This window comes from Seriola dumerili, unplaced genomic scaffold, assembly GCF_002260705.1.
Source record: "Seriola dumerili isolate Sdu_G_001 unplaced genomic scaffold, Sdu_1.0 BDQW01000291.1, whole genome shotgun sequence".
Classification (NCBI taxonomy): Eukaryota; Metazoa; Chordata; class Actinopteri; order Carangiformes; family Carangidae; genus Seriola; species Seriola dumerili.
This window is the reverse complement of record NW_019174546.1, coordinates 3013367-3033843: the sequence shown is the minus strand read 5'-3', so window position 1 is coordinate 3033843 and position 20477 is coordinate 3013367. Positions and strand designations below refer to the sequence as shown.

At 39.4% G+C, this 20477-nt stretch overlaps 1 protein-coding gene across 7 annotated transcripts in view; it reads right to left on the bottom strand.

Moving 5' to 3' along the window:
* Nucleotides 1-7064, bottom strand: part of LOC111231068 (unconventional myosin-IXb-like) — a 28226-nt gene extending 21162 nt beyond the window's left edge. For 6 of the 7 annotated variants that reach the window (XM_022758037.1, XM_022758040.1, XM_022758039.1 and 3 more), the window contains exons 1-2: nucleotides 6769-7064; nucleotides 5575-6409 (exon numbers count right to left, since the gene is read on the bottom strand). In XM_022758037.1, the coding sequence (XP_022613758.1) occupies nucleotides 5575-6351 (777 nt within the window). In that variant the 5' untranslated portion in view covers nucleotides 6352-6409; nucleotides 6769-7064. The remainder of the gene's footprint in view (nucleotides 1-5574; nucleotides 6410-6768) is intronic. The other variant, XM_022758038.1, reaches the window with a different exon arrangement.
* Between the last annotated feature and the right edge of the window lie 13413 nt (nucleotides 7065-20477).

Here is a 20477-nt window from a genome sequence, read left to right as displayed (position 1 = left end):
ATCAGAATAAATATATAAATAAATAGGTTTAAGAGAAAGTTAAGCTAAAAAGATAAGTCTTTAACATTTCAGTGAAAATTATCAATCAAGGATCAACAAAGGGCTACTTGTACAAAGCTATCACTATGGCTCCCCGTTAACATTGGAAATATGGGAAATGCACCAGCTGTTGGGAAGGAACTATGAGTTGTTTAGGCAAACACCAGATAACGGACCACTAGCTTAATAGTTGACTAATTATTGAGTATTTATCAGGTTAAAATGCCAAACATTAGCTGGTTCCCACATCTGAGGATTTTCAGCTTAATTCTGTTTCTTATGAATAGGGCTGAAACTAATAATTATTTTCATTATCGATAAATCATTTTCTCAATTAATCGATAAATGGTTCTGTGCAAAAACATGTCAGGAAAAACATGCATCGGTTTGTTTGAAAATGTCTTGTGTCCAACCAAGAGCCTAAATACCCAAAAGATATTAGTTAGCTTCTAATACATTAAACAAAAAGAAGCAACAAATCTTTTTACTGGGGAAGCTGCAACTAGAAACTGATATCGGTGACGACTGTCAAAATAGTTGAATAACACCTTTATCAGCTAATTGTTTCAGCTTTATTATTTTAAATCAATTATTTAATTATTTTGTTGCCCTTGACAGAATAATCCATAAATACGATAATCACTAGTTGGAGACCTTGCAGGAACATTGCATGGATTGTTTTTCTGTGACACAATAGAAACAGTATCTAAGGTTCACTATCAATAGCACAGCAGACTCCACCCACGCAAAGTCAATGGGTAAAATGACACATACAGGATTATGAGTGCTTAATAGCTTCTGATGACTCTGGATCAGCCTCTACTTCCCAAGTTTTAACCCTTCCCAAAGGAAAAGAAAAATCCAAACTGATCCAAATTTCAGCTTCGAAATGTATCCTTGTACTTCATTCCTGTGTGAGCTATGCTGAGGGCCGTGTCTTAACACGCAAGGGTAATGCCTATGTAGACAGTGAGACAGATCTGCATACTGTACCGTGCACACGTTGGCAGGTACAGCACTGAATGGCTGGAATGTTCCTTTCCTAGTGAACATTTTGTAAATACACTGAAGTGTAGGATTTCTCAAACACGCGTTCAACCAGATCGATCAAAGTTATCTAAAGGAAGATGCAGATGTAGCAGGACAAAAATGAAAGGAATGTGGAGAGAATAAAAGCAAAGAGGGTATGTGGTAGAGAGAGGGAAACAGGTGTTTGCCATCTCCCAGTTCAGGGGCTAGATTCTCTGAAGGACCCACCTTTATAATCATATCCTTTAGGGGATCCAGTCCCTAAACTGGGACATGGCAAACACCTGTTTCTTTCTCTCTATAGGCTCGCTCTATGTATAGGCTCAGAAGAACTTGCCTCTCCTCTACAGAGACCCAAACAACTAATGCATTCAGGCAGATGTGCAAACCACTCAAAGTCAAAAATTTCAAAGTTTATTACCAGGAATCCAGCTTCAAAAAAACTACCAACAAGGTGGTAAATAACAGAGGTATTGATAGGTGTATAATTCGTTTTGAAAAACTAAGAAAAGCAAAGGTTCTTATCCAAGAGAACCAGCATTTGTTGTTTATATATGTATTGATGCTTATAACTCAGAAAAACTTTTAAGAATAAGAAAGTTCTACCCTGGCATCAGATCACTGAATAAGGACACTGCATACTTTGTAAAAACAACGGTGGGAAAAAGAGCTGGACATAAAAGAAGACATGTGGCTGCATGCCTGGGAAATACAGTCTTGCTCCACCAACCTCTGGACCTAGAGAAACTTCTGCTGGAAAAACTTGATTTGCTTTTTTATCACTCCCAAACAGAAGTCTAAACAAGCTGCTACTCAGCTATGCTGCTGGAGGGAATGTAGGGATGATGATCAGTCCTCATTTATCATGTTCATGCTTTCTGTTCTTGTTCCTCTATTCAGTCTTTGTCTCAAAAACCCAGGGTTTGCATTAGTACAACATTCACATCCCTCTATCTTGGACATACAGTGGGGTCCAAAAATCTGAGACTACATTCCCATTCCTATCCTGTTAATCGTCCTTAGGGGGGACACCAAACCCAAGGTTGGGAAATTCCTCAGTTATCAATGATCACTAAATTATATGATCATGTGATATTTCCTGGCTTTGTTGTTGTTGTTACCAAGGATCTTCTGAACACAACTGAAAACAACTGATGCAAATGATGCGCAATGGATTATGGGACACTTAAGACAAGAAAGGACACACCAGTAATGTCCTATGAATTCAGACAAAATAACGCTGCACTTCTTGGTCGAATATGGGGAGGCCTTTTAAATGGGACAGGATATGGGAAATGGGAATGAATATGTTCTTCAAATGCAGACTAGAAAGAATTTATGATCCCTTGAATTGAAACACAGTTTAACAAAAGGAGAAGAGGGGGAGAAACGGTGCATTTGTGAGAATGGAGTTGAAGCAGAAAGAGAGAGAGGAAGAGAATTACACTTTGTTGTGTAGGGTTGCCTGCAGACTGGATGATCCTGTTCTGACACGTTCCTGTTTCTCCTTTCTTTCTGGTGTTCCCTCAGAGGCAACACCCTGCACATTCCCCCTGTGGAGTTTAGCACTCTGCTTCCTGATCAACACCACCAAACAAAAAGCTCCAGCAACTACCACTCAGTCAATGGGGCAACCACCATACTTAATGAAAGCAAGGTGCCATCACTTGCTGGCTAAAAACTGCAAATTGTTTTTCCCTGGTTTGAGAAACAAAAACAAACATACAACATACTTTATGAGTCAGTGGCGGTTTTCTGGCACCAGAGCTCAAAATCGCACCTAGTTTCTGTGAGATAACTTTTAATGACAAATTAGAGGGAAAGAAAAAGAAGACATGCTTTTTGATTTCAGATAAAAAAAAGAACAAGTATAGCAGGATGTGACTCATGATTGAGGAAATCCCAAGACGACAAAAAGCAGCCAAACTACAAAACCATGAAACCCCCTAACAACTGATTAACACACCAAATGATCCTCATTACTACGGAAGCAATCTTGGAAATAGGCCTCGGGTTGACCTCCATTGATATTCAGCTTTAGTTTTAACACTTGTGCGTAGCTTCCTCTGGTTAAACCTCAGGCAAACTGCTATAGCATGACTCTCTCTGTCTGCAGTAAGCTTGTTCCCCATTTTCCCAGTTAAGAAAAAAAAACACTCTCGCTCCTCACGTCAAATCTCTTCCTTTTGGGAGCACAAAACAAGAAAATGCCAGTGAGATCATTTAACAGAGAAAAATACTTAAGCTGTTGCTTATTTAAAAGAAAAACTTGTACGACTTTTTTAGACAAAGGAGGAATCCAAATTTAGTCACTGTCTAATTAAAGGCCCGCCCCTTGGGATTGTGTGTGGGGGTGTGATTTGTAACAAGTTGGCCAGGATCGTCTGTGTAAAAGGTTAGATGGTCTATTGATAGATAGAGATTGTACTGAAATACTCTGGTACAACAGGTCTCCACACACCTTCTGTTCCTACACAGTTTCTATGTATTGGTAGCCAGAGCAGATTTAAATGGTGCTAAGTGAAGAGCCACAAACAGCACTTTCAAAAACAAGTATGACAAGTGATTTTGTTTCAGAATACCATATTTTAAATGAAGTGAAACCAACTAATTCCTTGCTTCCCACTTCATGATCTGTTCTCAGGCCTTGAGCACTGAAGACAGACTTAGAAAGAAAGACAGAAAGAAAGAAAGAAAGAAAGAAAGAAAGAAAGAAAGAAAGTGTGTTTTTCCCCTATAAAGTTCCAAGGAGGCAGGTATTTCTGTAGAAAAGCATGTGGCCTAGTTTCGTGTCAGTTATTTTTTTAAACATGTTTCGTAATTCAACAGACAACTGAAACAGAAAGCAGAGATCACAGCGACATGTGGGCGAATGTAGTGTTCTGCTACTCATTGACAGAGCTACTGTGACAGCCACAGAAACAACAGAGACATCATTTTACATAAATTTGTGAGAGTGAAATTTAAGCTACGTGGTAAAAAAAAGAAAAGTGTGAATTCCCACTTGACAAACACTTTTGCACGTTTGTGCTTCTAAATTTGAGAAAATTTGAGGAAACTCCAGAATGTGTGAGAAATATCGCAAAACAAACTATGGAAAAGCTGATATTTGAATTTATTGCATTCATTAAAATTCAGCATGGTCAGCAGCACAGGTTTGCCGCCTTCTTAGTCAAACTGGGACATGTTTATGGCTCTTTACGATCATCCTTCATTTGTTGCAGTTTATCTTAAGAGATATACAACTAATAAAACATCACTGAGACCTTCATGGTGTGGATGATACAGCTTTTCGTGGTTATTGTCAATTACACTAATTATTTTGTTGCAGGATGTGCAAAACACATAGTTCTAACATACATTTCCTGTATAAAGAGAATTCTTTCTTCATTGCCAGTTTCTGTTTTTGCACAATAGTGAGTAGCGTGTCAAAAATAAGTCTATGAGACGAGAGCAGGCACTTCGTATATATTTTCATAAGAAGCAGATCAGCTAGTTAAATCAGCAAGATAATCATTCTGTAAAATCAATCAAGGACTTGTGTTGAGTTGTGTCAGCTACACTGAAAACACCAGCATCCTTTGGGGGTTCTTAAACCACCAGCACAAGCAATTTGGTTTCTAGTGATGTGACAGATAAAGACAGTTTAGAGGGTTTGCAACTGAAATGTATGTAGATTTGTTTTTAATAAAGAGTCACCAGGGGCATCTTCAACTTGCTTATTTTGACCAACCAACAGTCTCAAAACAATTCAAAAAAATATTTAATTTGCAATAATATTAAGCAGTAACTACTCATATTTAGGAAGCTGGGGCCAGAAAAGGTGTGGCATTTTTCTGAACAAATTAAATTTATCTGGAACTGAATCGAGTGAAACATTCTCATTGGTTTTGAGCTGGTGGTTGCAAAAAAAACCCTAACACATGTAAGTTGAAATGACAGTTTTTCACTATTTTGTGACAGAACAGACAATTAATTGAGAACTATCATAATCATATTAATTAATTATCAATGAATGTAATCATTAGTTGCAGCTCCAGTTTTGAGGGTTTACAGCTGGATATGGCCCAAAAGATGTTTAGAAATTTCCCAGAGCCATCCAAGTGTCTTCAAATATGTTTCTCGTTTTCAAATTGTTTTGTCCAACCAACTGTGTTAAAATACAAAGATATTCTATTTGCAATCATATTCAGCATTAAATCCAATCATCTGAGAACCTTGAAGCAGAACTGTTAGACAGTTTTGCTTGATCATCATAATCATAGTGTTGTTGATAAATTTTCCACTGATTGACTGATTATTTTGGATCGAATCTGAATCAAAGAGTTATGAAAAGGTAATAATTGTGTGTGCTTGATATCAGATTCAGATGGTGAGAAACTACAGAAGTGAGCAACTCTCTTTGAAGTCTTGTTGCTTCTACAAAGTTCACAAGGTGAAACGCTACATCAGAAGAGGGTGTCAGTGGGATCAGGAAGTGGTCACCTTCACCTCACAGTCACCTACCTCTAACACCGGTCCTGCTCCAAGAATGGTCCGTTCCAGCCCGGTGGAGTACGTCTTCTGGCTCAGTGCAGTCAGGCAGTGGATGAGATAACTGCTGCTTTCAGTCTTCCCCGAGCCACTCTCACCAGATATAACAATACACTGGTTAACCTGCCTGGTCAGCATCGTATGGAAGGCCACGTCTGCTATTGCAAATATATGAGGGCTTAGTTTGCCCAGTGGTTGGTTCTCATACATCTTGACATACTTGGGGTTGTAGTAAACAGGCAGGAACTTATTGGGATTGATGGCGATAAGGATGTTGCTGGCATAGGTGTAGATTTTTAACTTGTAGAAGCGTTGGCGTAAAACTTCCAGAATACTCTGCTCAGTCACAGATTGGAGGTTGCAGAGGTCATCATAGTCCTCTCTGTTTTCTTCTTGGTTGTCTCCATTGTTGGCTTGCTGCTGCTGCAGGATGAAGTGGTATCCCTGGCTCTGAGGGTGCCACCTCTGTGCCTGTGGTGGCCACAGCAGGACTCTCTCCAGAGGGCAGTCACCAGCTTCCAGCAGCCTCTCCTCTCCACTGACCTGTCTGACTTCTAGGAGGCAGTACGTCTTGCTGGAGTCCAGCCCCAGAGTGACCACGGCATTGTGGATGACCGACTTCACCGTGTCCCCAAAGCTGACCTGCAGGGGACAGTAGGCAGCAGTGTTCTGGGACACCCTAGGGTAGATCTGCACAACACGGGTCTCTCCATCCTGGTCAGGGGCCCCAGCTCCATCTGTAGTGCTCATCCTGATACAGAGTCAGGCTTCAGCATAACTCACTGCCCCAACTCTCTGCCAGCATCCACTGTAGAAACCCATACATAATGTTACCAAATGTTACCAGTTTAAAATGAAGGACAGACAGTGGAAATTAAGTTAAAAGTACGAGTAAGTACGAGTGACACCTCATTTTACACTTTACTACAGTAAAATGAAGCTTTTTTGGTTTGAAAAGCTTTTTTCTTTTGAAAAGCTATACAAAAGACTTGAAGCAGGTCTCCCTGTTCCCCTCATTTCCATCCAAAGTATCAGCATATAAATAGCTACTGCATCAACAATAGTCCACATAACAATTCCCACTTACACCCACTACACCCCCGGCCAGGTGACATGTGAAACAGTAATAAGAGTCAAACTGGACTAAAATGTAAGAATAAGTCTTACCTTTCGAGAAAAAAACACTCATTTCATCTTTAAAAGCCAAAATTACTCGATTACCCGACACCGAAGAGGAAATACGAATTTCTGCACCTCCGTTTAGCGTTAACGAACTCCAGTCACACAACTTCAGGAAGAAAAAAAAACCTTCTTCACCTGAGCTTCCCAGAAAAGGTGAGCCAGGAAACTGCTTATGCACCGTTTGAAATTATGAAAAAGTTATTTCCCAGCATTTCGGCGTCGTCATTGCTCTAATAAATCACAGTTTCTTTGAGATATTGAGGATTAGCGTCTCCTCCTTGTTGTCCCTGTCGAAAAGTTGGGCTAACGTTACTTCCTAGATTTCTCCACACGCACCCGCACACGCACACACACACACACACACACACACACACACACACACACACACACACACACACACACACACACGTCGACGAGATGGAACTAAAGTGATAGTCTTCCCTTCGCTGACTTGAAAGATGTCACCCTTTAGCTAACAGGAGATAAAACTGCTGAGAAAAAACACCGCACGGGACTTTACTACGGAGAGACAAGGCGACACTTTCACATAGAGAGACGTTAATCGAGAACGATACGAGTCAATAGTTTAATTGACCTCATTCGTTATTACGGGTGGGCTGGGGGCGCCCTCTGCTGGGCGCCTGGGGTATTACAATCAACTCACCACACATATTACACATTACTCATTACTACACGTGCCTGGGAGGCCCAGTGTGAAGTGATGGAAAAGCAATCAAGTGACAACAAGAAAGGGACAAAAAATGACCAAAAAGATGACTATAAAGTGAAGTAAAAACAACCACAAAGACACACAAAACACTAAAAAGAGATGCAAAATGATCACAAAGTGTTATAAAACAACCACAGAGATGCAGAATGAGCACAAAGTAATGTGAGACAACCACAAGGAGACATACAAAACCACTAAAAAGAGAAGCAGAACTGATTACAAAATGCACAAAATGACTAAAAAGGTATGTAAAAGAACCAGCCACAAAATAGTCTACACTCTTAAAGCTGTTGCAGAGGCTCCAAATCCTTTTGACAGTTTTAATTAACATTTTGGCCTCAAACCATCTTGTGAAAGTAGCAGCTAAAAATAAAGTTTTTTTTAAGAGGGTCTGGGAAAATAGTGTAAAATATATTAATTTATAAGGGGAATGGGGATTTATGTGAAACAATATGTGGCTTGCACAGCTGCTACAGCATCATGTGATGTTTTTTTTTTTAAATAATGTAAATAATCCTGTTGGACTATTATGGGCGTTATAATGAGCATGTGGCAGTCAGTAGTGTTTAGTTTATTTTATTTTATAGTTACCTTATCTTACTCAACTTTGGTCTATTTCCATAGGATATTTGTTTTAAGGATATTTTTTAATAAATGTGTTGATATAATGAAAGCAACACATGTATAATATAATGCAAATCAATAGAAATATGCAGTAAACCTTGGTGAATTTTACTGTGTTGTCACACAAGGCTGAATTTTGCCCATGTTGTGTATACAAATCAACACCTCTTTAGCATTCATATGGACAACATCTGGTCTTTTGGTTTCATTTTCTGTGATTCATAATTTTTTAGTTCATTTTGAATCACTGGAACACTTTCTGCTGCCACAGCTGGCCTGAGATGTGATGTACTGTATATATGTATATTTTATCGTCCCTGCACAAATGCACATATTCCTCTCTTTGCTATTAACCATGGTGTTCTTATCACTTAACTTCAGTCAATTTAAATGAAGATCAGCCGGCTACCTTGCGTATAGTACCACCAATGATGTTTGACAACAGATTTTTACCACACTGAGTGCAGATATTTTAATCATTAGCAAGGCACAGTCTTTGACAAGAACAAGAAGAAACATGTAGAAATCCATAAGCCTACTTCACTCTACTCTACACCTTTATTTGAGAAATAATAAGCTGAATTGCACAGTTTTAGCAGAAAAAATCAACACAAATGATTAAATAAAAAGTCTCATCTGTCGTCTAGCTGCACTGCAGATATTAGTATATAGTTATTACAGTGAAATCATTGAAAATCAATGTGAAAATCTATACCAGTTCAATTTTTTTCTTTTTTCAGCAGCAAGTTCCATGAATTTTTGACCATGTCTGCAATTTTTGTTTTTAATGAACGAGTCCACAGGAAGATGGCCCAAGGTGGAAAGTAATTGCTCACACGACACCCTGACAAGTGAGGACATCCAAAATCAATATCATGTTGTATGACGACCAGTTTTGCTTATGCTAACACAGCACCTGTCCGTTCAGGTGTATAACGACTGCAGAGGTGTTGAGCCGGTGTATCCCAATTTGGTGAAGAAGCATGCAGACACACTGACAGCTTATTATAGTGTGAGGAATGAAGAGAGGCAACGTAAAGTGTTACTCAGCACAAATCAGCTGCTGTTGATACGCCTACCTGCAGAGGCAGCCAGATTCACCCACACAGGAAGACAAATTAGGGCACACATGCATATATACACATAGAGATAGAAGCACACACACATCGTTTCTATGTGTCAGAACGGCAAATTCATCACTTCTGGAAACACCTGCTGTGATAAACATGTTTGTGGTCATTCACTGTGATCATTTTAATGAGGACGATGTAAACACTGATGGTGTCTCATTGGGTGTCACTCTTGTTCCTGCTGGACTGAGCCAGTTCTGCAAAGACACACTGAATCCAGTTCAGTAGGCACACGAGTACACAACCCAAAAAAAAAAACCTTGTTAGCACATTCCCAAAATGATTGAAAGCATGTGATGGTTCTATTTTTAAACCCTGCAAAGCAAAGGAAATGTGGATTTGACACAGCAGTGATACTTTTATCTCAGAAATTATACAATGTTAAGTGACACTCCTCTCCAAAGCAGAGTGTTGACGATGAGCTAATGTCAGAGGAAAACTGTGAAAACTCCGCCTCACAAATCATACTGACTAGACCTTCTGTCATCCATCGTCCTTTCTTCTCCTTCTTCATAAACCCCCCCATAAATCAAAAGAAACCAAATACTATACAGTGTGTCTGGACATGCAGAGACTTTTACAGCATTCCTCTTTGCTTTACAGCGCAGGTGCCCTTGCTTTTCATCCCGCGCATCCTTTTACCTCCTTCACCTCTCTGTCTGGGCAGGGCCGGGGCTCTCAGGTCTATGCTGGGAGTTCATTCTTTCATGTCAGATGCTGAACTTAGCCACTGTGAACAATTCCTCTTTGGTTTAATGCTCACCAATGAGCTAAGTTCTGCATCTCCAGAAAAAGTCATTTTGGAGTGCCACTCAGAGTGGGAAATGTGAGATTTGTTTATCTCATTCTGCAAGAAAAAAACACAAAACAAAAAACCTTTGTACAACTCATAAAATTAAACAGGTTTTTAATAGAGATCACAGATTTAATTGAAGTTGCAATCATGCTCAGTCCTGTAAAAGTAATAATGTCTGCTGCGTAAACCACTGGCTGTTGTCATACTATGATTTATCCAAATGAGAAATCCAGGTCCCGGCAGGCAGAGAAGTCATTAAATACAGAAAAAACACAGGAAATGTGCTCATAAAAATAAACTACATTTGTGTAATATATTACACTGACCACTAATATGAACGTAGAATGTGTGGAGACATGAGCGTAGTGGTTGGTCACAGAGTTAGACCACAGTTTATGACTTTTAGATGCAATAACTGAAAAGCTCTTTTCATGACCTGCATGTTAATGAGCCTTCTAAAAAAAAAAAAAAAAAAGCCTCTAAAAAAAAAAAAAAAAATTCCCCACATCACTCTTCAAACCCAGTGGTATTCAAAATGTTTTTACTGAAGTTAAAGTCCTCCATTCAAAATCTTGAATGAAAAGTATATGTACTCATTATGGTTCATATCAGTGTTAAATTATCATGTAGGTATCATTGGATTGTTAATACTGATGCATAAACATATAAGCAGCATTTTAATGTTGCAAATAGCCAAGGTGGAGAACATTTATATAATACTTTATGTAACATTTGGCAGGTTCATCTTCAACAATTCAATAATAAGTGTTCTTAGCTTTTGTGTGAAGAATTAACATTTGCAAAATAATTAGTAATTATTGCTTTCAAACAGATAAATGTAGTGGAGTAAAAAGTACAATATTCAAATATTTCACTGTGAAATGTTGTGGAGTGGAAGCATCAAGTAGCAGAAAATGGAAATACTCCCCTGCACTGTACTTAAGCACAGCATCAAGTAAATGTACTTAGTTACTTTCCACCACTGATCAAATGGAGTAAAAATAACAAAGCGTTAAACCTGGCCTGGATGCAAGGTCCAGCTTTAGGTAGCACAGCCTTAGAAAGTTTAGTTGACTACATGTGAATATCATGACAACTAGGTGCTTTATGAGCTTTAAATACAGGTATCATCTTTCTCTTTTCACACGGTGGGCGTATTTCTTCCCTCCCCGGCTGTGAAGGGTCTCTACCTTCATCGTTTGTGCTCAGATAGTTTGTCTGAGCCTCAGGACACAGGCTCAGCTTTCAGAATAAACTGTGGTGTCATGACATCACCGCTTGGAGGAAAACAACTTACTCTCACGTTCATGCCGCCTCGATCTGGAGCCTTATAAGCAAACTTATTACACACACATGCCTCAATTCTGTCTGTACAGTCTGCAATATTACTCATTTTGCCAATTGAAATGAGAGAATTTGTGTGCAAGCTTCACATGATCGTGTTCAGTGTCTTCACTTGGCCAAGTTGCACTGGTTCAATCACAGTAAAGTAACATAAATAAGACTAGATGGAAGTATTAATGAGATTTTCATTTTTTAGATTCTTGTTACTCACATAATCTCATCATCATCCTAAAAATTACTTGAAGTTCACACTCTTGCAGCGGCACAAATCTTGTAAACACAACCCAAGTTGGATTAGTTTCAAGGGTATCAGTGTCCAAGTGAAGTTACCTGAGCTCGGCTGCCATTATGTCATTTTTCACCCTGCTTCAGGAGAAGAAAAGGCAGCTGCAGCCTTTGTCATCCCGCCAACCTCCTCCTTTCCCTGTGGAGAAGAACTGTGATGATCCATCATGGGATTAAATAAGCAGGATAACAAAACCTCCACTGTCACCTCCATATATGACTTTATTCAACTTTTTCCTGGTTTGTTCTGCTCAGGGTAATGGTCTCTTCTGAGAGGGAGAACCACGCAAACCCTTTCAGAGATAGGGAAGTAGTTATGGGAAATAAGTGGGTGGAATAGAAGGACAGAGGAAAGAAGGAACAGAAGAAAAGACTGGCTCAGTCCAAAACTGTCTATACAAGCAATTCAGCAGCGTCATATTCAGCAAAAATATTCCCTCAATGAGAAAGACGCACTTAAATGCGTTATAGTATCATTCCAACACATGCAATGCATTTCATGTTTGCTGCATCTCGTCTTACATTCTTCCTCTGTTGACCAAAGAGCTGCGAAAAACCCCCCCAAAAAAACAGCCTTCAGTCATCTGGTCAGAAAAGCGCCTGTAAAAAGGATGGGAATCTCTACTTACCTGTTTGTAAACAAGAGCGGCGACTGATGAGACAGAAAGAGGCCCTCAGTGTTGCCAAACCCCCATCACTCCCTGCTGCTGCCCCTGTTCTCTGTTGCATGCATGTTCTTAGCAAGACAGCGCTGCTCCCTACTCCTCAAGCTGTTCAGTGTGAGGTGTGGGTGAGCAAGGGGGTGAGCATGTGTGAAAAGAGAGAAGGCACAAAAAGGGGGAGGGGAGAGGGAGGGAGCGAGGATGATGGGACAGGTGTGGAATTTACACACCCTGCTGGTAGCGCACACTATTGGCATATTTGCTTCAGCATGATGAGTCACCCTTCTTATAGTGGAGGAAATGTGCGTTTCTGAGTGAGAGGGAGACACAAACAGAAATATAGAGGAATGAAAAGTCTGCAGGATGTGTCATTGCTTCAGGCAGGCCCAAGTTTTGAGTCAAAAGTATGTTTTAGTAAAGTGCTCAAGATTTCAACTCAATGTAAACGCTGACATTTGAGCATAATGAGCACTAACCCCGACCCTAAGAAAGCAAAAAGTAAAAAGCAGAAAAAATACACATATACATGTTGAATTGATAAAATCAGTGTGACAAATAGAACTATATCTTCAGCACAAAGTCAGGATGGTCACATTGAACATACTGCGAAATATGGGTGTTTTTTTTCTTTATTTCTGGTAGCTTTTATCTTTTTATTTCAAACTCAGAATTAATAAAAAAAAACACTTTGTTATAAGATCAAGTAAAATAGTAAATTACAAAACTCACTGAAACAATATATTGCAATGTAAGTGGTGGGTGGTGACGCATGGATCATAAATCATACACTGTCAGTCACAATTATACACTATACTGATGTAGTTGCCAACTTTAGCGCTTTAAGTATTGTATGGAAATAGGTATGAGTTTAAAGTTAAATCAAACAAACGACAAATAATTTTAATGGCATAGTTAAGTGTGAGGAAAGGAAAAAAGACCCAGAAGGGCAAATAATATTCAATTTGTGCATGGATGTTCATTCTTGAATTTGGGAACAGTTTATAGTGTCAAGTATACTTCATGTGTTTTATGTTATGACATAATATATAAAATCTTAAAGCAGAATTTACATTTTTTTTAACATATTCTGGGACTTCAAAGCAGCTATAATCAATATAATTTATAATAACACTGGATAACTTAACTTAATGCTCATTGTTTTGGTCTGCAACTTTATTGTTTCAGTTCAGTCTCACTGCTCTCACAGTGTTGTGATGTTGTGTTCGGCCACAGCAGGCAGCCGGTCTCATTTATAAAGCTTGAAAAAACCCGCTGTGCACTACCTGGTCTGGTAAACACAGTGTAACATTTAGCAGCTAAAGAGTCAGATATTTCCCTCAGGAATTGGTGGAGACCAAAAACAGAGCTGAAAAGAGGGTGGGTGTTGGACTTAAATTCATCAGGTGTCCAGAATCACGACTCCATGAATGATATCGTTGCTCCGTACCTGCTGGATGTGTAACTAAGCAACTGTTTACCATCAAGTTTGCTTTATCATCTTCAACAAGTGATAACTGCTTGTTTCAGAAAACCTGGTCTAAGGAAAATAATTTTAACCAAATGAGAATGTTTTTAAGTCTCTTTTTTCCTCCCTGAAATATTTGAGTTCAGATGATGAAAACTTACTTACTGATCACAAAAACTGCCCACTGCACTAACTTTATGTTTCCTATGACCCATGTGGCAAACGCCACTCCTCTAATACTCTAAGCCCATTGGACCAAAAACTACCAATTTCTATCCAGTTGTAACGAAGCAGAGGAAAGTGGAAAACTTTCACCCTCCATCACATGAGGGCACTCATGTCAGTCACCATACCCTCCATATACATTCTGCCCTCTCTCCATCAGGCTGATTGTTTTGATTTGACGGCTGAAACCTGATACGCAGCACTTCCATACATGGTTGGTACATGTCGGTGTCCCTCTACAGCAGGGCAGCGAGGCTGAAAAAAACACAGAGGCTGTCTCGAGTTGTTTTTTTTTCCCGTTGCCTTTTAAGAGCACTCTGCTGCATGCTCCTCTCTGGCCCCTAATGCACCGGGTCCATTTAGAAAAGCAGAGCTGTGAAACCCAAGATCACAGACACGGTCAAAAACAATTTCACCCTCTGATTGAGCCAATATCCACTTTACACTTTGAAACAGGAATCTGATATGTGTTACTGTACATGCACAATATACACGTTCTTCAGTTTACAAGTTGTTGTAGCAAAAACATTCATTTCTAAACTTGTAGCTTGATCTTTTAACAATACATCTGTCTCAAAAATCTCCAGAAGTGTTTACCATTTTGTCAATATCCCTTATATCCTCTCATAGACCATAGTTTGACCTGGTAACCTCGGCTCCTAAACACACAAACTAATTAGTACGAGAGAGAAAATGCCCATTTTCTCAGCAACTGTTCCTCAGGGGTTCATTGTTTTGGAGCAAGATGTTTCCCCAAGCACAGAGAGATGAGGCGGCTTCTGTGTGAAACCAGATCCAGTCTGGAGTGATGGGCAGCGAATGGCGGGGAGTCCTGGATGCATTAGCCCAGGCTAATGGGCTAGCTGGCTCCAAGAGGCCTGACTGTCCATTATGTGCGGCTACGGCTGGAGGAGTTTGAAGGTAAACTGCTGTTTGACTGATCTGATGTCAAACAGGCCCCTAAACTCTCATATCATTCAATTATGTGATGCTGATTTCTTAAAACTGTATACGCTCCACTGGACATGCAGATTGTTGATTGCTTTTCTGTTGATTTTTAAATCAAATTATCTGTTAATTTCTGTTGGGCCATTGTGCTTTTTTTTTTTTTTTTGCCATTCTAGTGGCATGACTCTAGAGATGGCAACGTCACATCTATTAGCTCCACTAATAGATGTGACCAGACTGAAATATCTCAACATCTACTGGATGAATAGCCATGAAATTTTGTATAGACATTCACGATGGCCAGTTGATGAATCCTGCTGACCTTGGTGATCCCCTGACTTTCCTCTAGCGCCACCAGCAGGTTGACATTTGTGGTTTTGAGTGAAATGTCTCAGCAACCATTGCTACACATGCCCCCTTTGGGATGAAGTATAATAACTTGATCCATCTATCTATCTATCTATCTATCTATCTATCTATCTATCTATCTATCTATCTATCTATCTATCTGAGTACTTCAGTAGACTTGCGTTTGCTCTTTAGAAACTTGTAAAGAAATATGGCTCACAGCTACACTGGAATAATACAGCAATAAAGTTTAAAAGGCCCAGAAAAGTACAATGAACCAACCATCATTTTTATTTAATTTGACATTCACAAAAAATGGCTAGACATATCAGACATGGCCTGTGAGAGCGAAATGATCCTTGCTTCACTGAAAAAGGTGACTGTTAATAGTGCGTCTAAAGGTGGATAATGGAGGGCTTGTAGGCTTTCTGTCCTTGCTGTGAGGTTCAGGACATTGGCACAGCCCTGGAGGAAGGTGTGCTGTAGTTAAAAAGGCCACAGAGATGGGAAGGAGCCATGTGATGAACAGCTCATTTAGAGAGAAGTGGATTGATCTGTATCCCTCTGCTGCATGCAAAGCCAACGGGCCTGTTGGAGGGAGGGAGTAATGTAAAAGAGCAGGGGTTAGAGAGAGAGAGAGAGAGAGAGAGGGAGGAAGCAGTCAGGTAGGAGGTTTTTTGGATCTACTGCAGGACTTTGGAGGATGTGCCATAGAGGGTGCTGTTGCATTAATCAAATCTGGAGGTGATAAATGCCTGAATAAGAGTTTCAGCAGCCAAGAATGAGAATGAAGGACAGAGATGGGCAGTTTTTTTTGTGGCAGAAAAGGCTGTTGATGGACTAACATCCATCAGAGAGCTGAGTGATGTAATTTCTATGGTTGAGTAAAATTATGTTTAATGATCTAGGACATGATATATATCATGTAGCATTTCGAAACATGTTTTGAAATGAAAGAGGGCCAAAACTGTGAAAACGTGAGTAAAAATGTGTTTGTAACTGACTCCCTTTTTGCAGCTATAATTTATTCCTGTAAATGGATGACCTTGCAAAACTGTCGAGGATCATGAGTGCCACCTATTGATCATGATAGGAATTTTAATCTATTTTAGAGGTGCAAAAGATTATTTCATCAATTTCATGCCTCCTTGGTTAAAAAATGGAGGGAAGGCTGAACAATTTAACAATCTTCTGCGAGCGAGATCATGTACTTTGTGAGCAGCTGCAGTCTGAGCAACACACATTCACCCCTCAGATATCACGGACTCTCAGCGGGATCAGGAGATATCTAGTTGCCAACAGGGCAGGAAAACAACATCTGTGGAAAAGGCCGGGCGACCTTTGACCTTCCCCAATGGTTAGTGCGAGTCAGTGACACTTGTACATACCAAGCTGTCAGGTTGGCTGCTCTTCTCTGCAGTACAAGTGGTATCACACAGGAAATGCAAGGGAGTTCATTACAGTCAGTCAGTTGAAGTGAAGCTCCAAAACAAGTGTTTCAGTTTAAATGGCGATACTAATCACACAGAAGTGATCCTGTCAGAGGAGGTTACACTTTGTCTTTTCAAATGCTGGCTGTGACAACACTTGGATAAAAGTCTTCACTGAGTTTTTGCATAACCTATTCTGATGTTAGTTTCCTGTGAATTTTACTGGCATCTCTAAAAGAACAGAAATATCCTCATACATACTGTGCATCATAGCTGCGCCCCAGTTCCACTAGGGCTGCAGTTAACAATTATTTTCTTGAGTAACTGATTAAGCATTTGATTTATAAAACATAATGTCCATCACAGTTTGATAGGAACTAAGGTGATGGCTTTAAATATCATGTCTGTTCACCAGTAGTCCATCAGAAATATTCCAATTACTGTAATGTTGATAAGAAAGGCATCAAATGATCATACTTGCTTAATCGATCATCAATATAGTTACAGATGAATATTTGGTTGATCAACTAATCAGTTAATTGAGTAACTGTTGATGCTCCATACTAATTGTATACAGCATATATATATATATATATCATATAGTGTTGTTGCAGTTAGTAGACAAGAAATGGACAGACTTTACCATTTAATACTGACAGGAAATAATACCTGCACTGTTGAACAGTAGCACCACTACACTTCACAAAGAAAAGCAAAATGGTTTTCCAAATTCTTAATCTACCACTGTATTTTTGTTGTATGGGATCTTTTTATAGCTGTCTCCACCATTTGCAATTTATTTGAAGTCCGTGCAGCTGTGAGTAACGGCTCAATTTCCTTTATGCATTGGGGAAAATACTCAAACGTTCTGTTAATCTCTCCAAACAGTGTTTCTGTGGCTCTTTAGAAAATGGCTGCTGCATCAAGGCAGTTCCCATCCAAAATATTTGGTGAATCCCATGTTCATCATCCAAAAGCTCTTTTAGTAAAAGCATTGTTCTGACTGAGGCCAGCTGCTGCTGGACAATGGCAGAAAACAGACAGGATTTCATTCATGTATCAGACTCTCCCATTTCTGTGGCGCTCTTAGTATTTCCCTGTTTCCGTTCTTTTTCTTCTATTTCCAAACAAAAGGTATAATATATTAGTGTCCCAGTTGCAAGGCATATTATTTTGGTTGTTCCTGAAACTTTGGTTAGTTTGACACCAAGAGGAAGACATTAGTTTTGCCATTTCTTCCCATGGTGTGCATTGGCCATTGAGGTACTAAATGTTTCTCATCCAGCAGCAGAATTTCTTTCCTTCTTTAGTTTGTTTTTTCCTCCATTTCAGACAGTTTCCTATTATTTCATCCCTATTTATATTTTCAGTACATTCGTGTGTCAGTTTCACATGTTAATTGCAGCTAGATATATAAGCATTTCCCATTTTGATCACATAAGAACTGCTAAACACACTGAACTTCATTGCAAACTGATAAATCTAAATAAATTTTATTCTTTACCTTTAGTGAAAAACAGTTTGATGCACTCTTCAGTGTCATTTCTCTGATAAATAAGGACCTCAGTCTGGACATGAACTGAACTGAACCTGAGCTCGAATGTTCCCTCATATGATCTTCCCCACAGTTCTGACAATAATCTAGAGGACAAAAAAAAAAACTCAGCTCTCACAGACAATGCTATAAGAGAGCTGCGGCACTAAATAAGACACTGCCACTTAGGAAAATAAGAGAGGTCGCATAGCTGGAGCCAAGATTGAACGGTGTGTCAGCACAGTGTGTTAAACCACACTCCCAGACTTGGCTGCTCCTGGAGGCGGTTCAACCAAGGTCTTGCAGGACTGCCCATCTTTCTTTAATGGCTGTTTACAAAGCATAAAAACCCTCACGACACCTTCACTGATCATCAGTAGCTCTTATAACTCCGAGGCTACGTGAGGACATCTTAACAAACTTTCTCCAAATGAGGTCACTGGCCTTTTTAATGATCCTTGATGTGTGTTGGCACATTTCTCTTCAGATTAGAAGTGAAGTTAAGTAATGGTTTCACCACGAAGAAACTATTGCTTTCAACCAGTTCTACTGTACATCAGAAGACGATTTTTCCTTGCCATCTGCTGTACATTTCTATTATCTACACAATAAAAGACAGTGAGAGCTCCTTGAAACATCCACAAAAGAAATGCACTTATATTTTTTCAGAGCAAGGATTTAAAGAGAAACAAGGATTTAAAGTCATTGTTTGAAGCAGATGTGAAACAGTGAGGAGCAAATGATGATTTTGACGTTAACTGCTTTCCTTGGAGGATTTAGCACTTTACAATAACAGATCTCAAATTAAACACAATAGATAGAGAGCGGCTGTCAAGCTGAGTACCGCTTTGATTTCTCCCTCGGTGCACGGCTTTAAGTTCATTGCTATTCATCTCGAAATGCTGGAGGTTTCACTATTTACGTTAAAAGGCAGTGCTTTCCACAGTTCCTTCTCTCCTCGTCAACTCTGACTCTGCTGTGTTTCCTCAAAGTTCTGAGAAGTAAAGCTTTGAAGGGTGGTGAATAGATGATTCAGCCCGTTGTTTGTGGGTAAACATGAGAGATTACTCTGAACAAATGGACGCCCCTGAATTTGAAGGCCAGGGGAATGGCAAAATTGAGTGTTTAGAGACATGCTTGCTCTGTCCCTGTGCCTCTGTGCCGATGAAACCAAATGTTAAAACTGCAGGAGGCTGCAAAGGAGAAAAAAACAGCAGTTGACCTTCATGTTTTCTGTTTAATATGTATCATAGCAAGGATGTTTGCGCTAATTATATCTTGCCTACATCTGAGACTGAGTTAATCAAATCTGAATATGGAGGGTCTGTCGGGTTTAACGAACAACAAACTAATTCTCCAAATGTGACATGATCAGTTTTAAATAACTAGATGCCTTACACCGCCATTTAAATATACAAATACCTTACATAGTGGTTCCCAAATGTATTTTGGCTTATGACCCATTACAATAAAAACCTGTTGTCAGGGGTTGCATGTGTCTGTTGGTTGTAACCAGTTCATCAAAAGAAAGATTTTCTTGTTTTATCTGAATTAATTTTCAAAGCGCAAAGAAAATTATTCTAGTAATCCAAACAGAGAAAAACATCAAAGATTAGAGAAATGTGGAAAAAAATAAACATAATTTTGTGTTGCAGAATTATTTTTCAGCCATGTTAGCGGTTAGTTAGTGGTTCTGGGGATGGTAACATAGGTCAAGTATCTCAATAACTATTGAATAGATTGCCAATGAATTTTGTAAAGATATGCGTGGTTCCCAGAGGATGAATCTTAATGACTTGGTGATTTATTTATCTTTTGCTCGAGCTCCACCAGCAGGTGAAAGTTTTCACCTATCATGTGAAATATCTCAATATCTACTGGTACACATTTTTTAAAAGATATTCATGGTTCCCAGAGGATGGATCCTAATGACTTTAATGATCCTCTGACCTTTCGTCTAGCGCCACCTGATACTGACTGATACTTGGTTTTGAGTGAAATCTCTCAACAACTATTAAACGGATTGCCATGAAATTTGGTTCAAAGATTCTTGATCAATTGCAGGAACACTGGTGAGCTGAGGTTAAAAATTTTAATTTGTCCAATAGCCTACTTTGATTTAAGGTCCTGACTCCCCAGTTAGGAACCAGTGCCATGCACTCTCTGGTCAGTT